General features: G+C 43.4%; 1 protein-coding gene across 1 annotated transcript in view; it reads left to right on the forward strand.

Moving 5' to 3' along the window:
- Window positions 1-18,891, forward strand: part of nsmfa (NMDA receptor synaptonuclear signaling and neuronal migration factor a) — an 86,812-nt gene that overhangs the window by 21,149 nt on the left and 46,772 nt on the right. The window contains exons 2-3 of the mRNA XM_060934993.1: window positions 15,307-15,365; window positions 15,899-16,666. Coding sequence (XP_060790976.1) covers window positions 15,307-15,365; window positions 15,899-16,666 — 827 coding nt within the window. The remainder of the gene's footprint in view (window positions 1-15,306; window positions 15,366-15,898; window positions 16,667-18,891) is intronic.

An 18,891-nucleotide genomic window follows, 5' to 3' on the forward strand; every position in this document is an offset into this window, starting at 1 on the left:
TCTGTGCACACTACAGCGAAGCGCTACAGTACCGATACTGTACCGGTACGAAACACATACAGTTATACCGTTACAGTACCGGTATAGTTGCTAGTGTGGACAGGTGTTGCGGTACGAAAGTAGTTTCGTATCGGTACAAAATCCCTAGTGTGGACAGGGTATTACATTTACCCATAGTGACTTACAGAAGTGCTTCATAGTCTCTAACAAAAAAAAATCTAGCACTTGTGGAACTAGAGGACTGCATAAGAACAGAGGTGGACAGTAACGAAGTACATTTACTTGAATACTGTACTTAAGTACACTTTGAGTATCTATACTTGAGTTTTTTTTTTTTTTTAAACTTGACTTTTTAACTTCACGACATTTGAAAGGCAAATATCGTACTTTTTACTCCAATACATTTCTATCAAGGTACTCGTTACTATGAAGCGGCTTTGAAAGTGGATGTTTTTTGTTTTTTCTTTTCTAAAACGTGATTGTTTTTTTTCCCCAGGTGACACTGAGACAGCCTATCAGTAATCACTCGGGTCACGTCACATCCATAGACTGTATAAAATCAAGATCGATGATTTCTCAGCAGCATTATTTAAAGGGCCCATGGCATGGTGGTTTGTTGATGCTTTAAACGGGCTCGTGGAGGCTTCCGGATGTTCTATCCGCAGCCTTTCTCGAAATGAACCCTCGGCACGTAGATATAGCCTCCTGGGAGAAAGCCCCATTTCAGCGCTTTTCCCAGTGTGTCGTTTTGCTAATGAGAAGCAGGAGGCGGGGAAGCATAGAGGGTGGGGGCGTGCCATGGGGGGCTGGGGGAGGGGCTGCCGTCTGCCTCCCAAGCCGGCCGAGAGCGCTCCTCGTCGGGCACGGCCAGGCGGGCGAATGCCCTGGTCCGTCCGCCCTGTCTAAAAAAAAAATGGTACAACTCGAGCCCATGTACCTGGCTAACTGCAGGAAGCGGTTAGCTGCACAGCTAATGTAGCAATTGCTAGGCTAACGCACCGATTTTAAAACACGGCAAAATGACCAGTTATACACTTACTTGTTCGGTGTTTGTGGCTGATGCGGCAGGGATGCTTGGTACGGACCCAGGCTTCAGTGACAGTTGATGTGCAAAACCTGCCCTGTACTGTCCCAAGTTGTGGAAACATTCCTCAGGAAAATGCTTCCGACAAACATACACCGTCTTAGGTAGACTCGACGGCGTATTATTGAAGTAAATAAAATTAAGCCACTGCGTCTTCAGGGGCTCTCCCGTCGGCAGTAAAAACAGACTCCTTTCTGTGTTGTCACATCCATGTACAGCGCAATTTCCATGTTGTGTCTTCTATGGGCTCCTCACTACAAAATGTAGTCATGTGTTCTGCGCATGCACAGTAGGCTTGGTAGGACAAACAGCAACTTTTGAGTTGGGCGGGGCAATCCATACAGTGGGTGGGAATCCAGAGGGGGGGCGTGGGGATCATCTCCCTTGCTGACGTAGGCAAGGGAAGAGTTTATCAACGTGCCGTTTTGACGCGCCATTCTCAAATGTTGGGCATAGTTTGGTTTACACATTATGAAATTTCTAGCCACTGGGGTGACTTAAGAAGGTCAGAGGAACTCATTTTAACGTTAAAAAACCTCAGAAAGTGAAAATTTCATGCCATGGGACCTTTTAATACGATCAATCGATGGCAGAATGGAAGGAGGCAGCGCTTCTGGGGAACGCACGCACCCATAGCCCATGAACCCATGTTTCAGTTTTCTGAAAGGATCAAAGAATCATTTTGTTTTAAATGTTTGCTTTGTTTGCTGAAAACGAACCACATCACAGCCTACAAAAACTCACCATTCAACCTGCGGGAGCATATTGAGGAATGTAAACGTTTTATTCCAAGAGAAAGCTTGCAATGAAGTTGTCTGTGCTTTTAGAGCTAGCGATAATGTTGCAAACGTAGCTATGCAGTCTGGTTAGTCAAATGACTTTCTATGGATTTGCCCGCCAAGTTAGCATCACCTTGTCCACGGCTAACGTTGACACATAGCTAGTTAACTCGGACACTGTTAGTTAGCATGTAAAAATGGAGTTACGCTAACATGAATAACGTTAACTTATTTGAATTCCTTTCAGAAATATGTTTTAGCATAATCTTGCCAAGTAAACAGAATGTAGAAATATTTTCTTTTCTAGGAACATTAGCTACCCAATATGATTTCGAGTTTGAAAAGAGTTTGCTAGCATGTCAGGTGGGGTTTCACTGACTAGCTAGCTTAACGTTAAACCACCATGATGCACAGCATGTGTTCATTTTGTGAATTCACATTTCTGCCTTTGGTAACTGCGTTAGGTTTTGTAAGCATTGTAGCAATAATACAACGATGCGTTGACAGAAAATGCACTTTTAATACTTAAGTAAAAATTAGACTGTACAACTTTCACTTGTACTGGAGTAACATTTGACCAGTAGGATCTGTACTTTGACTTAAATAATGAAGTTGGAGATTTTGTCCATCTCTGCATAAGAATACCATAAAACTGAAACCCTGCTAGAGAGAAGTTAGTATACTGAGTAGGTACAAACAATAGCAACAGAAATGCAGTGTTGATGGGTGATGTTGTTTTTTAATAGGTTGGTGAATAGATAAGTCTTCAGTCTTCGTTTGAAGGTGTAGTAACAGCGTGTGCTGTTGAGTATTCATGTCGACACAATAACATTCACTTCAGGAGAGCGCACACCCAGCATGCTCCGCTATCTATCGACGGTGCTGCAGTGGAGCGGGTGAGCAGCACCAAGTTTCTGGGTGTGCACATCTCTGAAGACCTGTCCTGGAGCAACAACACCGCATCACTAGCCAAAAAAGCCCAACAGCGTCTGTACTTCCTCCGCAAACTGAGGAGAGCAAGAGTCCCGGCCCCATCATGCACACATTCTACAGAGGCACCATCGAGAACATCCTGACCAGCTGCATCACCGTGTGGTACGGTGCCTGCACCGTGTCCTGCTGCAAGACTCTGCAGCGCATCGTGGGAGCAGCTAAGAGGATCGTTGGTGTCTCTCTCCCTTCTCTTATGGATATCTAGAACTCCCGTCTCACCCGCAAAGCCATCAGGATTGCAGGTGACCCCACCCACCCATCTCACAGCCTCTTTAGTCTGCTGCCGTCGGGGAGGAGACTGCGGAGTCTCCGCCAAAACCAGCAGGTTCAAGAACAGTTTCTTTCACCAGGCGGTCAGGAGGCTCAACTCCCTCCCTGTTCTGCCCCTCCTCCCCCCTCTGCCCCCTGCCACAGATTCTGCCCGCACACCCCCCTGCCCCCCCTTCAGCATCTGACATGTCATCCTCACAGTTCCCCCCCAACACACACACATACTCAACGTTCATTAACACACTGAACTCAGGGACTGCACATTTCACTTTACCTCACTCATTTGCACAATTCCGCACTACCTCACCTTAACAACTATTAGTTTATTGTTTATACTGCTTATTTCATGTTTACCTGCTATACCTCAAGTGCCCTTGACTGTTTTATTTGCTAGTCTATGTCTAGTTCTTATCTAGAGTGTTTATCCTGTTTATATTGTTTATTTCAATTATTCTATTTTTATTTATTGCATTGCCTGTTTGCACCGTGGGTCAGAGAGGACTGAAATTTCATCTGTGCTGTATGTCGAGCATGTATAGCATATTTGACAATAAAGTTGACTTGACTTGATTACTTAAAATTTACAGTAAAACTAAAAGCAGAAATGTGAACTAGTAATACTTCCACACTGATTCCTTGTTTTTCTTTTCTCTGGGTTGGATGCATGTAAGCCGACCATTTCATTCATTCATTCATTCATTCATTCATCTTCAGTATCCGCCATATCCTGAGGCGAGGCAGCAAGGCTACCTGCTGCGCCATGATGCCACCCTTCGACCTGTTGTTTTTGCTAATATTTGGATTTGTCCACCAAAAATGGATGAATGTATTGCCTTAATAGTTATGTTATGGTCTAGCTGTCAGTTATAGACAGCATTTGCTGCTATAACCCAACTCGCAGATATATTGGCTTACGGCTGAATCGAATTACATATTCGGTGTCTGGACCCCCAGGTAAAGCCATAACTCCTGTTGGGTTCTTATTTAACCTGTGCTACAGTCCAATGTGCTCTTTTTTTTTTTTTTTTTTTTTCGTCCCCTAGTTTCTTTTTTGTTAAAGGGCTCATCTGAGGTTTTGTATTCCTGCTTACATATTATTAATGTTACCATTCACCAAGCAGTGGGGTGTCTTGTTGATGTTAATCAAAACTCCAAGGACGTAAATGAAAAATACGAAGCAGTGCATGAGGTCTTCACAGGGGGCTGATAATTACCTCTTACAACTGGAAGGATCGTTTTCTATTCACATCATGCAGAGAAAGAGATGTCGCTCTAACAGCATGCTCGTGTGCTATAAATTGCAGCAAAATCATATGTGTTAAATGACCTCCTCTGCAGTTAAAGCTCCTCCTCCAGAGATGTCTGCCATCCAGGATGTACGTAGGTGTTAATGCTCGTGATTCAGTTGTGGAGATGGGGAACAGAGGAGGCTGTGACGCCAGCAGCACCTCAACATGTGTGAATATACGGTGTGTGTGTGTTAAACACAGCCACTTTATTAGGAGCACCCATACACCTGCTGTTTTCTGCAGTTCTCTAATCAGCCGATCCCTTGACAGCAGCACAATACATCAAATCATGCAGATACAAATCAAGAGCTTCAGTTCATGTTCACTTCAAACATCAGAACGGGAAAAATTGTGATCTCAAAGTGTGACTTTCACTGTGGCATGGGTGTTGGTTTGAGCCAGATGGACTGGTTTGAGTATTTCAGAAACGGCTGATCTCTTGGGGTTTTCACACACCACAGTCTCTAGAGTTTACACAGAATGGTGCGAAAAACAAAAAACACTGAGTGAGCAACAGTTCTGTGGGTGGAAACGCCTTGTTGATAAGAGAGGTCAGAGGAAAATGGCTAGATTGGTTCGAGCTTTTTTGCTAGGAAGGATATAGTAACTCATAGCAACTTTTTACAACCGTGGTGAGCAGAAAAGCATCTCGACGTGTAACAGCAGAAGACCACATTGGGTTCCACTCCTGCCAGACAAGAACAGGAATCTTAGAATCAAGAACATACGCTGTGTATATACTGTATAATGAGAGAGAGAGTAGGAAATGCTTTTGAACAGCCTTTGGTATTTCTTGACTAAAGCTTGAATTGAGATGTTTCAATTCAATATGGAATAAAAATAAGCCCAGATTTTGATCACTGTAATTAGACATGACCTATATTTGCCTCATAATTGATACTAGCACTGATTGAGTCTTTTTATCAGTTTATCTGTAAACTAAAGTGGCTTATTCTCCAAGTGCACTGTTAATAAAACTAATTTTAGAGTTGCATGCATAATTCATGAACAGCCAGCGTGAAAGGTGAAATACCATGTGGATATTAGGGGTGGGCTATGGTATATGACAAAAATATATCATATCATATGAATTTCTGCGGGCGGCACGGTGGTGTAGTGGTTAGCGCTGTCGCCTCACAGCAAGAAGGTCCTGGGTTCGAGCCCCGGGGCCGGCAAGGGCCTTTCTGTGCGGAGTTTGCATGTTCTCCCCGTGTCCGCGTGGGTTTCCTCCGGGTGCTCCGGTTTCCCCCACAGTCCAAAGACATGCAGGTTAGGTTAACTGGTGACTCTAAATTGAGCGTAGGTGTGAATGTGAGTGTGAATGGTTGTCTGTGTCTATGTGTCAGCCCTGTGATGACCTGGCGACTTGTCCAGGGTGTACCCCGCCTTTCGCCCATAGTCAGCTGGGATAGGCTCCAGCTTGCCTGCGACCCTGTAGAAGGATAAAGCGACTAGAGATAATGAGATGAGATGAGATTCTATAGTAACTAATTAGACCGATGCTGCACATAAATTAAACAGATTAAAAATGTTTTCAACTTTTGATATGGGAGACGTTTATTTTGCATTTTTTGGAAGGAGTTTCCAGTGTCGGTGCTTTGTAACAGCAAAGCTGTAACTTTAAAGGGGACATATTATGGAAAACTCCCTTTTTCATTGCTTGTGCACATGTGCTTCAACAAGCTGCTCAAATTTGGCTCCCTTTTCTAGATCATAAGGAGAGTTCATTGGGGCAGCACGGTAGTGTGGTGGTTAGCACTGTCGCCTCACAGCAAGAAGGTCCTGGGTTCGAGCCTGTGTGGAATTTGCATGTTCTCCCCATGTCTGCGTGGGTTTCCTCCGGGTGCTCCGGTTTCCCCCAAAGACGTGCAGGATAGGTTAACTGGTGGCTCTAAATTGACCGTAGGTGTGCGTGTGAATGGTTGTTTGTCTCTGTGTCAGCCCTGTGATAACCTGGCGACTTGTCTTGCCCATAGTCAGCTGGGATAGGCTCCAGCTTGCCCGCGACCCTGTAGAACAGTTAATGGATGGATGGAGTTCGTTAGGATTATGCCGCCTCCTCCTCATTTGAGTATCTCCACTCATAGCTTGAGAACTGCCTTTGTGAATGAATATTCATGAAGAAAGTGCTACTTTGGCCAGTTTTATTGGGTGAGCGTGGCTGATTATCATCTAAAGGAACAGGCACTTAAATTGGCCATTTTGAACAGAGCTGTTTCAACAGGGTGGGAGAGCTCTGGTTCTTTATCCTTGTGGTATTTTGACCAAAGCCTGTCACAGACATATTTAATTAAAGTGCATATCACGGGTAGATTCAGGAGCAAGATCAATGTAATTCTCCTATTTTATATTAAACTTTGGTCAGACATAGGGTGACCAGATTTCCCTAGTCTGAAACCGGGACACTTTTGCGTGCGACCATGCTCGTGCACGCACACCTTTTTTTTACGTAAATGTGACACTTGGAGAGGTGCTCTTATCATTTTGTTGAAGCTCACATTTATCAGCATCTCACATGAAATAAAACAAACAGGCATTTTGTTATCTAGTAGCATAGTGGTATACAGATCAGTTAAATTATGGTCAGACAGCAGATTTTGTAATGGCTGAGAATAGGCCAGGCTATGTCCATAGGCCACATTTAAACTGATTTATTCCACCTGTTTGTGAGAACACCAAGAAGAATGCATATGCACATGTAGGCTATATCTCTAAAATTGTATGCACTATAGCATGAACTTAAAAAGTAGATATGTGACCTCAACATAGCCTAGGTCAGAATCAACCTTACTAACCATTCCCCACAACTGAATGAATAAAGCAAGAAGATGTGTACAAAAGTGAACACTTTAATGGAAGGTGCAACAAGCTGTTCAATATGGCCAAACTGTCAGAATGGTATGTTAAACAGAAACAAAAAACAGACAAGTGATTTGAGAATATATACTACGGAAGCCGAGAGAGGATATAATCCTTTTTTTTTTTTTATTCACCTTGTTATCCCGAGATAACGACATAATTAATTCGAGATCTTGAGAAAACAAAATTGTTATTCCGAGATCTCGAGAAAACAAAACAATTATTTCATGATCTCTAGTAAACAGCTGAGAAATGGTTCATTCAGGTGCGCCAAGAGACTTGTGATATGCTGACTTTGGGGCTATTTCTCATTCTGTATAGATGCAACTTTGGTCATTAGAATGTCTGGAATAATCGATCACCTAATAAGGCAATATTTTGATCAGGGGTTGACACAGGGAGAGATTGCATTAAGTCTTTTAATAAGGGATAATTTCAAAATTAGTCCGCGGCACCTCCGCAGAAGACTGGCCTGGCTTCGTCTCTACTGACGGAGATACAGTGATCCAGCTGAGATCATGAAATAATTGTTCTGTTTTCTCGAGATCACGGAATAATTTTGTTTTCTCGAGATCTCGAATTAGTTGTGTTGTTTTCTCGAGATCCTGAATTAATTATGTCGTTGTCTCGGGATAACAAGGTGAATAAAAAAAGATTATATGAAGGGCCTCTCTCGGCTTCCGCAGCATTTGCAACATAGGCTACCCAACTCAGTACAAGAACAAAACACTTAGTGTGTGCAGTCGGCTTCGTGCGCATTGTTCTGCACCTCTTGGAGGAAGGGGTAGGTGCCCTGTAAATCTTTGGAAAAGGTACATTTTCTTTTCGGCATAATTGCTGCGGCATTACTGCTGCTAGCTGCTAGACAAAGAACATTCGCACCAGTTAATGTTGATTTTATTGTTGCATGGCAACACGTTCTGTTGTCTGGAATAATGTGGCTAAATAAACACCCATGCCACAGGGCCAGGGGGCAGTAACCAGGAAAGTTTGCGATTCCTGTCAATTCATCAAAATAGTAAATGCAGACATTTCTCCGCTAATGATTCCCACGCTGCTCAGTCGCAAACGTCGCGAGTGGCGAAAACCGGGACATATCCGTGTCCCAACAGACTTTTGTCGGGACTCGGGACACACAACCCCAAATCAGGACTGTCCCGGTAAAACCGGGACGTCTGGTCACCCTAGTCAGATATCTGGCATTTTGTGCAATTTTTTTTTACCTTGCGCAATACCAGAAAAATGGCTTGATTTTCTACTGAATTTGAGGCGAATTGGTCTGCCTCTGAAAAACCTTGGCATTTGGATTTCCTGGGAAACATTGATTTAAGTGACGTCACGTGCAGGACGCCTCCCTCTGAATCCTACGTCAGCGCTGGTTTGTTTATGAGAAAACGACCTGGTGGTTTTCTGCAAGTTTCTTCAACATTATCGCGTAATTATTAAAATGGTTAACAGATGTATCGTGGTAGGGTGTAGCAACACCAATCTTGATGGGATTCGTACTCATTTCCCAAAAGACCGGACAATGAGAGAGAAATGGGAGCGCTTGGTCTACACAGGCTGTGCACTGAAACTGTGCAAGCTCGTACAGCCTGCTGGCGCTTCCGCAGACAACGTCACAAATCTGGCTCCAGACTCCCTTGGGATTTTTCCAGATGCGTTTTGTTATTTTATTTTTTTCTGCTGTAGACGGATGACCTTGTGCAAAATTACCCTTCTGGATGAGTGTGTAAAGGGACATACTTTCATATAAAAAAACGAAATTGGTCCAGAATACGCACTTTAAGACCTCAGGGAACTGTCAATGTGCGGAAAAGGGGTATAATATGTCACCTTTAATACATGTTTACTGTGGCATAAGAGGAATAAATCATTTTAGGATGTTCTGGTATTGGAAAATAATCAGCTACTGGGTAGCTTTGAGTTGCATAAGACCACCCCGTTGTTTATTATTTAATCATAGTGTTCTTAGTTGATGTGAGCTGCACTGCATGCATTAATACTTGAATGCTGTTAAAGGTTTATCAGTAGGACGTTAATATTAATCTGTAGGACATAACAGTAACAGTAATTATCAATAAGCCTTTATTTTACACAAAATCTTTCACATGGACTTTAAGTTACTGGATTGTTGGACTTTACTCAAGTTCATTTCTTTTTACAGTTAACATTATCTCATCTCATTATCTCTAGCCGCTTTATCCTTCTACAGGGTCGCAGGCAAGCTGGAGCCTATCCCAGCTGACTACGGACGAAAGGCGGGGTACACCCTGGACAAGTCGCCAGGTCATCACAGGGCTGACACATAGACACAGACAACCATTCACACTCACATTCACACCTACGGTCAATTTAGAGTCACCAGTTAACCTAACCTGCATGTCTTTGGACTGTGGGGGAAACCGGAGCACCCGGAGGAAACCCACGCGGACACGGGGAGAACATGCAAACTCCGCACAGAAAGGCCCTCGCCAGCCACGGGGCTCGAACCCGGACCTTCTTGCTGTGAGGCGACAGCGCTAACCACTACACCACCGTGCCGCCCCCAGTTAACATTATGTTCTGAGCAATATTGTGGGCTTTAGCATTTCATAGTCATTACTTCTGGTGTGTGTTTTAGGATTCATTGCACTCGGTTTTGGTGGTTTGTTTGTCTCAGTCCTGTCTAAAGCAACATAGTTTTGTTTATTAGGACATTATATTGGTTAGATTATGAGAAGTTCATTTTTACTGTTGTTTTTACTGTTTCAACTGTTTGTTTTGAGGTCATTTATCCATTAAAATGTTAGAATATCTATGATAATCGAACCATGACAAAACTGTTAGCCTGTAAACTGTTTTCTTAAACAGAATTTATTTTTGCACCCTGTTAAAAATGGCTTTGGTTACATAGTACTACAGCTACATGTGTCCTTAAACACCAAAAAAAGTCAGTTTATACCACAATTAGCATGTGTTTATTTTCAACATTAGCTAAGCAAGCCTAAAATCTACTGCTTTCACTTTAGCGCAATGCTATTTGACTTTAGTAGATAGGGGAGTTCATTAAAAAGGTAGCTATTATTCAGGGGCGATTTCTCAGAGACAACAAGGGAAGCCGAGCTTCCCCTAAAATTCTCTCCCCAAACTGCGGCGTCTACGACGTTGAATTCTCATTAAAACAATAACTTGCATAACATAATATATGCCCAAGATTGTATTTATGTTCATAACTATCCTGTAACTTATTTGAGTGATGTCTGACGAACTTGCAGTTCGCTACGAGAATCACCTTTGCTGCCAGGCTGTAACCTTTCTTATTTCAATGGGCTCTATGGACTGGCAGCAGTGTTGCCAGATTGGGCGGTTTTAAGTGCATTTTGGCGGGTTTTGAACATATTTTGGGATGGAAAACGTCAGCAGTATCTGGCAACACTGACTGGCAGCCGGGTATCCGTTGCAGTCTACGAGACGGCTCTGAACAGCCAATTTCGGCTAGTTGTTATTGGTTAAAATCAACAAAATCGTCACTTCCAGGGAAGCCGGGCTTCTCTGGGACTAAACGAGACGGTGGGAGGGACAAGAAGCCGGGCTGATAAAGGATTATTGGAGGTAGTGTTTGAAAGACATGAGGAGGGCGGTACTTCGGTGAGGAACACGGAAGTATGATCAGTCAGTCCCTAGCGGATGTCGAGAAAGTATAGTCATGTGCCAAAGTGTTGTCCGAATTTCTTTTCATATAAACAGTTCTTCTCATTGATGTCTCTGTACATTACTCTGTAAATAAATGTAAATATTACTCGTTGTGCTCCGTTAACTTTCATCCATTCTATCAGTTTGATCATTCGTGAATTCACTCGTTTATTTCATTTGTAGTTCAATCTGGTTGTAGGCTAGCTTGAGCCTTATTGGGATCTGCAGTGCTAGCTGCTAACAGAAATTGGTAAAGTCTCTGGAAAGCACAACCAGCTGGTATGACAGGGTCACAGACCATTTTCTGGAAAAGGAGCGGAGGGCAGAATTTGTGTATAAATAGTGTTCATGTTCATGAATCTGAAGTGTGTATATTGTTCAGTAATGTTAAGAGAATGGTGGGCTCTGTGTTATAGGTTATACCTGGGTATAATATTCAAGGTTCTGTGTGTTGCATAGCCTACCTGGTTATGAATTTCCAGACTGTGTTGCAGAAGATGTTCAAGGATGTGTTGCACAGCTGGGCGTTGTGTTAAAGACTCTGTGTTGCATATCAGGGTATGATGTTCAAGGCTCTTCGTTGAATAGCCAGTGATTTTTGGATGTTTGATATTTTTGATTAAGGATATGAGGCACTAGCCTGGCAAGCCAGACTATAACATGAAATGTACAAGCAAAAATACTTTCTGCCACTAGGTAGGGTTGTCTAGTTCACTATGCTAATGGGGCACACCTTTCTATGCTTTGATATCCGGCCTACAGGTTTTACGATGAATGCGTAAAATGGGCTTCCCCTGTTTTAAAAACCAGCAGCCGCCACTGCTATTATTAGACTAATTATTACATGATGTAAATAGAACAAAGCTCCAACAAGTTTGTTAACAAGCAAGCTAACATTAGGCTAACTATAATATTACTGTATTATAATATAACTGTAATATTGTCCAGATTTGTGAAGTGAGCTAACGTCAGGCTAACTTGCATTGTGTAACTGAAATCCATAGTCTAATTATCAGTAGCAAGCTAGCTAACATTACGCTAACTCATGTTGTGGGACTGAAATGAGTAGTCTAATTGTCAGCAGCAAGCTAGCTAATATTACGTTAACTCGTTGTGGGACTGAAATGAGTAGTCTAATTGTCAGCAGCAAGCTAGCTAACATTACGCTAACTCATGTTGTGGGACTGAAATGAGTAGTCTAATTGTCAGCGGCAAGCTAGCTAACATTACGTTAACTAATGTTGTGGGACTGAAATGAGTAGTCTAATTGTCAGCGGCAAGCTAGCTAACATTACGTTAACTAATGTTGTGTGACTGAAATGAGTAGTCTAATTGTCAGCGGCAAGCTAGCTGACATTACGCTAACTCATATTGTGGGACTGAAATGAGTAGTCTAATTGTCAGCAGCAAGCTAGCTAACATTACGTTAACTCGTTGTGGGACTGAAATGAGTAGTCTAATTGTCAGCAGCAAGCTAGCTAACATTACGCTAACTTATGTTGTGGGACTGAAATGAGTAGTCTAATTGTCAGTAGCAAGCTAGCTAACATTACGCTAACTCATGTTGTGGGACTGACATGAGTAGTCTAATTGTCAGTAGCAAGCTAGCTAACATTACGCTAACTCATGTTGGGTACTGAAATGAGTAGTCTAATTGTCACTAGCAAGCTAGCTAACATTACGCTAACTCGTGTTGTGGGACTGAAATGAGTAGTCTAACTGTCAGTAGCAAGCTAGCTCACATTAGGCTAACTCATGTTGTGGGACTGAAATGAGTAGTCTAATTGTCAGCAGCAAGCTAGCTAACATTACGCTAACTCATGTTGTGGGACTGAAATGAGTAGTCTAATTGTCAGTAGCAAGCTAGCTAACATTACGCTAACTTATGTTGTGTGACCGAAATGAGTAGTCTAACTGTCAGTAGCAAGCTAGCTAACATTACGCTAACTCGTGTTGTGGGACTGAAATGAGTAGTCTAATTGTCAGCAGCAAGCTAGCTAACATTACGCTAACTTTTGTTGTGGGACTGAAATGAGTAGTCTAATTGTCAGTAGCAAGCTAGCTAGCATTACGCTAACTCATGTTGTGTGACTGAAATGAGTAGTCTAATTGTCAGCAGCAAGCTAGCTAACATTACGCTAACTCATGTTGTGGGACTGAAATGAGTAGTCTAATTGTCAGTAGCAAGCTAGCTAGCATTACGCTAACTCGTGTTGTGGGACTGAAATGAGTAGTCTAATTGTCAGTAGCAAGCTAGCTAGCATTACGCTAACTCATGTTGTGTGACTGAAATGAGTAGTCTAATTGTCAGCGGCAAGCTAGCTAACATTACGTTAACTAATGTTGTGTGACTGAAATGAGTAGTCTAATTGTCAGTGGCAAGCTAGCTGACATTACGCTAACTCATGTTGTGTGACTGAAATGAGTAGTCTAATTGTCAGCGGCAAGCTAGCTGACATTACGCTAACTCATGTTGTGTGACTGAAATGAGTAGTCTAATTGTCAGCGGCAAGCTAGCTAACATTACGTTAACTAATGTTGTGTGACTGAAATGAGTAGTCTAATTGTCAGCGGCAAGCTAGCTGACATTACGCTAACTCATGTTGTGGGACTGAAATGAGTAGTCTAATTGTCAGTAGCAAGCTAGCTAACATTACGCTAACTCAAGTTGTGTGACTGAAATGAGTAGTCTAATTGTCAGTAGCAAGTTAGCTAACATTACGCTAACTCATGTTGTGGGACCGAAATGAGTAGTCTAATTGTCAGCAGCCAGCTAGCTAACATTACGCTAACTCATGTTGTGGGACTGAAATGAGTAGTCTAATGCCGCTTTTCCACTACAAACGCGGCTGAGTCGGGCTGAGCCGTGCCGTGCTGAGTCGGGCTGAGCGGGGCTGTTGGAGTTGCATTTCGACTACAACCGCGCTGAACCGTGCTGGCTGGAAGTGGGTGGACACATTGGGTGGAGTTAGCGAAAGTGGGTGGACGTCAGGTGATGTCGTTAAGCAGCGCAAACAGTGACATCAGTGAGCTTTTAAGCGGTAGTCTCAAGACCCGAATAGTAAACAACAAACATGGAGGACATGGAGTCGTTAGTGTTGCTGGTCTTGGTGCTGTGGCTTGTTGTCACCGACAACGCCAACAGATACTGGCAAGAGCGTATAGATGAGGCGAGGCGCATAAGGCTTCAGAAATTCTCGTAATTCGTAATTATTATTCTTCCAGGTTTACGGTGTTTACAGATCCCAGCGCGCTCGCGGGGCGTTTGTGGTAATGTGAGGACACTCCTCCTCACCAATCAGTGCACAGGGGAGTGTCTGCTCACGCCCCCAGCCTCACTCGGCACGGCTTGGCTCGCTTCAGCCCCACTCCAAAACGGTGCGAGTTTTAGGGGCTAAGCAGGGCTGAAGCGAGCTGAGTCGTGCTGGTTTTTGGTAGTCGAAACGCGAGCCGTGTCGGGCTGAAGTGAGCTGAAGCGAGCTGAAGTGAGCTGAAAAAGGGTAGTGGAAAAGGGTCATAATTGTCAGTAGCAAGCTAGCTAACATTAGGTTAACTTATGTTGTGGGACTGAAATAAGTAGTCTAATTGTCAGTAGCAAGCTAGCTAACATTACGCTAACTCGTGTTGTGGGACTGAAATGAGTAGTCTAATTGTCAGCAGCAAGCTAGCTAACATTACGCTAACTTGTGTTGTGGGACTGAAATGAGTAGTCTAATTGTCAGTAGCAAGCTAGCTAACATTACGCTAACTCATGTTGTGTGACTGAAATGAGTAGTCTAATTGTCAGCAGCAAGCTAGCTGACATTACGCTAACTCATGTTGTGTGACCGAAATGAGTAGTCTAATTGTCAGTAGCAAGCTAGCTAACATTAGGCTATTATGGGAGTTATATTGTGTAAACCAGTAGATAAATTTGCTAGCAGGTGAACCCCCACAAGCTCTCCTAATGGTTATCATGTGTAGGACAGTGATTTCCCACATGTTGGCCAATTGACACTGACTAAACTGGGTGCACTTTTTTATTTTCACCCAGGTGCAAATAGTTTCTCTGTTTATATGAAATGGGTTACATGTTATTTCCCCTATCTTAAAGATACCCAAACAGTATTCATTTGTATTTACTACTCCGTCCATCCCTGTGTCTCGGTCCAAGATGAAATATAAGAAGAAACAGGCTGAATTCATAACTCCATTTGCTGTTATTGAGCTCAAAATTGGACCTGAATTTGTCTTAGTCAGTGTAGATATAGATCCAGCCCGAGTAATTGATTGGCCTTGCTGGCTCTCTCATGTCTTGCTGCGCTTGTGTTGATGCGATAGCTGGTGTGTGTATGATGGATCTTGTGTCTCTTTGCAGAGCAGCCCGAGCATTTGGAGAGTACCTTCACACTCACCCTGAGAGCCGAAACGGATCAGGTCAGCCTCTCCTTAGGCTCTGCTCTCCCTCCCCTTTCCTGATGAGCCTCTTTGTGTGTACCTCAAGCTAGAGGTGTGCATGGGAATTTTTTTAAAATCACAATCGAACGTGGTTATGAAGGAATTTTGGCAATTCCCGTTCGCTCAAGCTAATTCTGTTCAAACTAATTCTGCCTGCTCCTACATACACTTCCTATTTTTGTGTATTTTCTAATAAATTTAGCTGGTTCTATTTTACGAAATATAAACAAGTTAGTTCAACCGTAGTGACACTGACCAGGATAAAGCACTTCCTGAAGATGAATGGATGGTAGATGCATCACAAAACATCACATGAGTACTCAATTTGGTACCTCGACTTTTTTTGTTGGATCTGGGGGGAACTCCAGTCCTGATGCACACCTCTGTCTCAAGCCTCATACACAGTCATATTTTATTCAAATCATTCCTAATGGACATGGCCTCATTTGTCCTTTTTTCTGGTTCTCTCTGTTTGTCAATATTGCTCTCTGTACCTGTTTCTGTCAATTAAGATCACTTATTGTCCGACACCCTCATTGGCCACGACTCTGACTCGCCGGATAGCATTTGTGCCCAGAACAACAATCATCAGCACAGCTTCTCTCTTCAGGACCCAAACAGCAGCACTGAGCCCAATCTGATTGACCCTACGCTGCGCCTGCTACAACCTTCAGCCATCCCTTCTACCTCCTCCGAGAGCCGTCTTTCGCTAGAGCGCAGCTTCTCGGTCGAGGAGGAGCAGCAGAAGTGCGTGGAGTGCTCGCTGCAGCCATCACGCGTCTACACCATCAGCGGTGAGAACGCCATGCTGGCTGGCAGCCGTACCAGCAAGGAGAGCTTGGAGCTGGATGTGCTGAGGGAGGCACGGGATGCTCCACCTGCCTCTCAAACCCTCACCCAGGCTTCCACCTCCTCCTCACCCATTCAGCATCACCACCACCATCATGCCAACCACCACCATGGCACCACTGGGTCGAATGCGCAGCAAACAGCAGGTGGAGCGTCAGGAAGTGCAGGAGCAGGTCCATCGCACCAACACCACCACCACCACCATCACCACCACCACCTCTCTCAGCCCCTGCAGAGTTCTGTCAGCGCTCACAACATCCGTGGCTGGGGTGAGGGCAAAGAATGCAGCCTGGCGTGCGACTTATGCCCCGGAGCACCATCACGCAGCCATGGCTCACTAGAGCTGGAGAGCAGCGTGCGAGAGCCAGGCAAGCAGCGCCGCCCACTAGAGCGCATGAGCAGTGTGGACCGGGTGACTTTTATAGACAGAGGTGAGACAGGAAAAGAGCACGGGGAGAGAGAGAGAGAAAGACAGGAGATCAAAAGGGGCGTTTGTTGGATGTGCCATGGTCTGTATTTTCTTTGTGTCTCTCTCTCTCTCTCTGTGTCTCTCTGAGCCTCTCTCGCCCTCTGTGCAGTGGTCATGTGTGTTTTTGTTGTTTTTCTTTTGTTGAGCAACACATGAAGGGCTGAATTATGCTTCTGAGGATGTTTGCTAGGGCCATCAACCTTCTTTTAAAAATTAATTAGGATTTTCAATCGGTAAAAGATGGTAGTGTTCAAACGCAATTCAATATTAATGAGTCTATAATATTATACTGCGCAGTTGCGCTGCGCTGTTCATAACACGTGAGTGCAAGAAAAAATCAGGACAAGGTAATATAACAATTTTGTTATAAACTTAAATGTTTTAGATTTGTTTTTGTTGATCTACCGTTAGCAATATTTTTGTATATAGGCAATACAGAATCCCAGAGATGCCACAGCCATCCATGACCAGAAGTCCAAGAGAGCAAAATTGGCCGTGCTCTCAGGGTGGGAGACAGGACATACTCTCTCTCCTATCAGTCACAGCAAGACTAGCCAGTCATGGGTGTCTGTGCATGCTCGTGCATGTGGAAGGGTGTGGATAGCACTTCGAAGGAAGCAAATGATAGTCTTTATCCTCCTGGATTGATACAGTGGCATGCAAAAGTTTGGGTACCCTTGCTGAAAATGTCTGTTACTGTGAATAGTTAAGTGAGCAGAAGATGAACTGATCACCAAAAGGCATAAAGGTAAAGACGAGACATTTCTTTTCAGCGTTTTATACAGGATTTGTGTATTATTTTTGTTTTGTACAATTGGAGAGTGAAAAAAGAAAAGGAACACCATGTGAAAGTTTGGGCACCCCAATACGTTTGAGTTCTCAGGTAACTTTTACCAAGGTTCCAGACCTTAATTAGCTTATTGAGCTGTGGCTTGTTCAAATTCTTCGTTAGGAAAGGTCAGATGATGCAGATTTCAAAGCTGGATAAATTCTCTGACTCCTCAAACTTGTCCCTAAAATCAACAGCCATGGGCTCCTCTAAGCAACTCCCTCGCATTCTGAATAATAAAAATAATTGATGCTCACAAAGCAGGAGAAGGCTACAAGAATATAGCAAAGTGTTTTCAGGTAGCTGTTGCCTCAGATTGTAATGTTATTGAGAAATGGTAGTTAACAGAAACAGTGAAGATCAAGGTGAAGTCTGGAAGATGAAGAAAACTTTTTGAAAGAACTGCTCGTTGGATTGCTAGAAAGGCAAATAAAAAAAAACCCTGTTTGACTGCAAAAGACCTTCAGAAAGATTTTAGCAGACCCTGGAGTGGTGGTGGACTGTTCTACTACGCAGTGACACCTGAACAAATATGACCTTCATGAGAGCATCATCAGAAGAAAACCGTTCCTGCGTCCTAGCCACAAAATGCAGCGTCTGAAGTTTGCAAATGAACATCTAAATAAGCCTGATGCATTTTGGAAACAAGTCCTGTGGACTGATGAAATCAAAATAGAATTTTTTGGCCACAATGTGCAAAGGTGTGTTTTTGGAGAAAAAAGGGTGCCAAATTCCAGGAAAAGAACACCTCTCCAACTCTGAAGCATGGGTGTGGATCGATCATGCTTTGGGGTTGTGTTGCAGCCAGTGGCACAGGGCACATTTCATTGGTCGAGGGAAGCATGGATTTGAATAAATACCAGCAAATTCTGGAAGCAAACATCACACCATCTGTAAAAAAGTTGAAGTTAAAAAGAGGACGGGTCCTACAATAAGACGACGATCCAAAACACCTCAAAATCTACAATGGAATACCTCAAGAGGCCCAAGCTGAAGGTTTTGCCCTGGCCCTCACAGTCCCCTGACCTAAACACCATTGAAAACCTGTGGATAGATCTCAAAAGAGCAATGCATGCAAGACAGCCCAAGAAACTTGTAGAACTGGAAGCCTTTTGCAAGGATGAATGCGCGAAAATCCCCCAGGTAAGAACTGAAAGATTATTAGCTGGCTACAAAAAGTGTTTACAAGCTGTGATACTTGCCAAAGGAGGTGTTACTAAGTACTGACCATGTCAGGTGCCCAAACTTTTGCTTCAGGTCCTTTTCATTTTTTTGGTATTTTAGACCTGTAAATGATGGAAATAAAAATGTAATCTTGCAGAAAATATTAAAGAAATGTGTCGTCTTTACCTTTATGC

The sequence above is a fragment of the Neoarius graeffei genome, chromosome 12, assembly GCF_027579695.1.
Source record: "Neoarius graeffei isolate fNeoGra1 chromosome 12, fNeoGra1.pri, whole genome shotgun sequence".
In the NCBI taxonomy this organism is placed as follows: domain Eukaryota; kingdom Metazoa; phylum Chordata; class Actinopteri; order Siluriformes; family Ariidae; genus Neoarius; species Neoarius graeffei.